This window comes from Ricinus communis, chromosome 5 (assembly GCF_019578655.1).
Source record: "Ricinus communis isolate WT05 ecotype wild-type chromosome 5, ASM1957865v1, whole genome shotgun sequence".
Lineage (NCBI taxonomy): Eukaryota > Viridiplantae > Streptophyta > Magnoliopsida > Malpighiales > Euphorbiaceae > Ricinus > Ricinus communis.
Genome location: NC_063260.1, coordinates 27,914,333 through 27,918,535, shown reverse-complemented (window position 1 = coordinate 27,918,535; position 4,203 = coordinate 27,914,333). Strand labels below are relative to the sequence as shown.

General features: G+C 26.4%; 1 protein-coding gene across 1 annotated transcript; it reads right to left on the bottom strand.

Moving 5' to 3' along the window:
* Positions 1-871, bottom strand: LOC8280127. Its single transcript, XM_002519878.4, has one exon. The coding sequence runs from the start codon at positions 685-687 to the stop codon at positions 82-84; it is 606 nt and encodes a 201-aa protein (XP_002519924.1). The 5' UTR covers positions 688-871; the 3' UTR covers positions 1-81.
* Positions 872-4,203: the final 3,332 nt, after the last annotated feature.

The following is a 4,203-nucleotide window of genomic DNA, read 5'->3' as shown; positions in this document are numbered from 1 at the left end:
TTAATATCTCCAGAAAAAATGGAGAAACTAAGTAATATTTATTTATTTATGGAGGAAAAAAGAAGAAGAGAAGTTCCAATTTTATTTAGCCTTGGACGTGCAATGACGGCCAGGTATGTAGATTCCACTAGATCTATAAAACTTGAGCTGACAACTCAAATGGCACTGAAATTTAACAGAACCAAGAAGCCCAACTCGCCATCTTGCTCTTGCATTTCCTTTCAAATCAAACCTAACTTCATCCTCGTTCAAGAACGCATCCACATCTTTCATTTGCTCAGGGTTCAGCGGTATTGGATCTGATGTCGCTACATAATTAAAATCAACTGTACTATTCTTCTTCACTTCGTAAGGCCCTGCTACCAGGTGAGCTATTGCTAAGCCGTCGAAAAACAGCGTTAGCTTCATGTCTGAAAAGCTTGCATGAGCTTTGGTGTTGTCGTTCTCCGACCGAACGATTATGTTTACTTGCGTCACAAGAACACCCGCTTGGTCGTACTGGAACTGGTTGAGATGGGCATTAAGTACACTAATTATAGGGATTCTTGGATGAATAACTAAGTACCCAACGAACACAACGATCCCCGCAACGATTACTGCTATGGTTAGAACTGAACATATGATCGCCGCCAACCACCAGAAAAGGCTAGTCCGTTGGGGGTCATGATATTTTTTGGGATTAGCCATTGATAATTAAAGGGGAATAATAAGGGTATATAGCAAGAGGGGAAGACATTAATATGTAAAGAAACCAAAAGGAGACGATGGATGATGGAAGGGTTGATGATGGGTTCTTGGAGTCTGGTTAGTGGGGAAGGTTAGGTATCTTCTTTTCCTAGTTTTAAAGCATTTGATTGTTGTATGTGTTTTCTCTATCTATAGTAATTTATATACTATATATATATATATATATATATATATATATCCTCTCTATTAAGGAATCCTTGCTTTTCATCTCTAAGGAAATTATACCAAACTTGCATTGTTAAATATATTATAGTTTTTCCCTTTTTTCTTCTCTGTGGTGCTTCTTGTTATATATATGTATTCATGCACTCACCATACATCATTAACTCTGTGAAATTGTAATTTATAAATTGAGATGTGCTTTTGTCCTTATTTTTCGGACATTATTTAATAAGGCTTATTCTAGAGGTTATATTTGATTGATAAAATTAATTAGATAACTCCATTAATATCTTTAAAATATACAATTTTTTCAATGGTAAAAATAAAATTAGATTAAATACATGAATCAACTTTTTGTATTTTTTTATTATATTAATTTTTTTTTTAGATTTTAACAAAATTAATTACTACTGTCTGCCTTCTGTACTAGTCGAATGACTAAACTGATAATTTAAATTTATAATTTAATTATTAAATTTATCCAACATTAATTTTATTATCAAATTAGAGTAAAATCTTATTTTTAGCACAGATTAATTTTAATGTGTAATTAAAATAATAAATTTAATACTTTTTTACTTATTTATATCTTCTATTATTTTAGCATAACTTAATCTAAAAAAATTAAACGTATTAAAGATATTTATTTTCTATTTAATATTATTAAATCACTATATATTTTAATTTGAATTTTTAATTAAAATAAGTAGTTAAAAATTATTACTTTTATTAGACACTAAAACTAAATTATATTAAAAATAAAAATTTTACTCATATTAATTTTATTTGGAATGGTCTATAAATTATTTCACTAGATTAAAACATGATTATTTAATTTAATTTTTAATTTTTATATAGTTGAACTATATATATATACAAATAACAATAAAATGATATTTTTTAACTAGAAATATTTATTTTATATTAATAATTAAAATTAAATAGTAATTTACTAATATTATTGAAAATATAAATAGTTTTAAAATGTTTAAATTTATTTAAGTTATATTTATATTAAAAATAAAAAAAACTAAAGCAAAAAATATTAAATTTATTTTTTTAGTTATACAGTAAAATTAACTTGTGCTAAAAATAAAATTTTACTCTAATTAGATAATAAAATTAATTTTGGACAAACTTGATACTTATAATAAATTTAAAGATAAAATTGTAATATTAAATTACTAGTTTAGTTTTTCGACTAACACACCAAGGGATAGTAGTTAATTTTATTTAAAAATTTAAATAAATTTTAATATAATAAAAGAATACAAAGACTGGCTCATATATTAGACTAAATTACCATAATAATAATTAGTTTTATAAAAATTTAAAAGAGTTTTAATATAATAAAAAATATAAAAATCTATTTATATATTAGACCAAATAGAGAACGATTCTACATTTGATAGGATTATGATAATTGGGCCGATTCGACTGGTCCCTTCACTCCAAATGGATTCGGACTACCGGTAACAATGACCAAGTGTGAATGCAATTCAGTGACTGTATATAAACAGAAAGTATCAACCTTTGAGATATGAAAGAAGAGCAGAAGTCCATAGAAATAGCAGTGTAGATCTTCGTCTTCGGAAGAGCAGACTCAATAAACCATGGATCTTGCTCACCCAAATACAGCATTGGTTTATGCAAAATTTTGCTCACCTCTCCCATAGGAAGATGGGTCCTCTTTGATTTTTTTGAAACCATGGATCCTCTCTATCATAAAAAATTAAATATTAACCAAATTAAAATAAATGCTTATGCGATGGACAATATTAATGCCCACAATTTTTATTAAGTATGTGGTACCAGTGGAAAATCACGTGTATTCTTTGTCTATGCTAACACTTAGCAAGTTAATCCAATAAACGACTTATTATTATTTTATTTTCATACTGTGATTTTAATTTTTATAATTTAAATTTAAAATAGTTCAAACTTAAAATAATTTAAAGTTTAAATGACTAATTCAAAACTGACTTAAATTAATTCAATTTATCTGCTTTGTCATCTCTAATAATTTACACTTGATTTTTTTTTTTTAAATTTTATCTTATTAACGGTTTATATTCAATTTTTTAAAATATCATTTTGTTAACAAATAACAATAATTCTCTACTTTGAGCGATGTCGTATTTAATTTATGGAAAAAATAATCATTTTTCTCATGATAACAATAAAAAGTTGAAATATACATTTAGCATTTTAAATATTAAGTTTAAATTGATTTTAAACATTTTTTTTTATGAATTTATATTTCTATTAGAGAATGGAAAAAGGATTCGTCTCCATATATATTTCTTTATCTTTATTCTTATGTAACTCATGTTTATGCTCATACATAACCATTTATGAAGTATAAACACATAACCATGGAGAATTATAATTTTAACCTAAAGAACAATGATGGAGGCAAGAAAATAAGCTATTGGTATCTATTAGCATTTCGACTGCTTACTTTAGCATGTACACTTATAGCTCTCGCGAGTCTCTTTTATGCCATAGTATCAATTTTCATTCCTGCACCTCAGTTAGGCTTAGAATCTCTAAATGTTAACACATTTTAGCTTTATGGATGGTCTAATGTCAGCCAAAATTGCAGCTGGGTTTAAATTCCAAAGCCAGAATGAGAAATTCAATATTTTTTGTCAATTTTATACAGAGTGACATATTTTACAAAACAAGAACTGTGTCAACAGTTTCAACGCAGCCATTTGTGCTACCAGAAAAGGGTGCATTATCACATCAGGATCCAATCAGAAATAGAAGGGTTGTTATTGGATTAAGAATAAAGGGTTGTTTCATGTCCAATCTTGGTTGGAAGATCCATTTTATGATGCTTGGTGGCTGTGGTGATGTGAGCATCAAATTTAATGGAGAAAAATGGAGGAATTACTTGTGGCATTCTCAATACCAAACTCTCCCCTTTTCGTATATGCCATATTAATCTCATATGTTTTTGTTTATTATAAATTATATGTTTTATTTATTTGTTTCCAGAATTTGTTTGTGCCTGGTTCTCTTAATATTTTATATGAATTAACAGCATTTTTTTAAAATTATTCATAGCAAATTACTTAATTGGTTATTATCACTGAGTTATATAAACTGTTAAGTGATATATTTTGTATTTAGATAAAAATAATATCTATTTTATGTTCCAAATATATATATATATATATATATATATAAATATTTTAAATGAATTTAATATTATTTATGTATTATATTAGTAATTTAAATTACTCTGTTAATATATATAATGCTCTTATATTTAAGATGCAGCAAGCT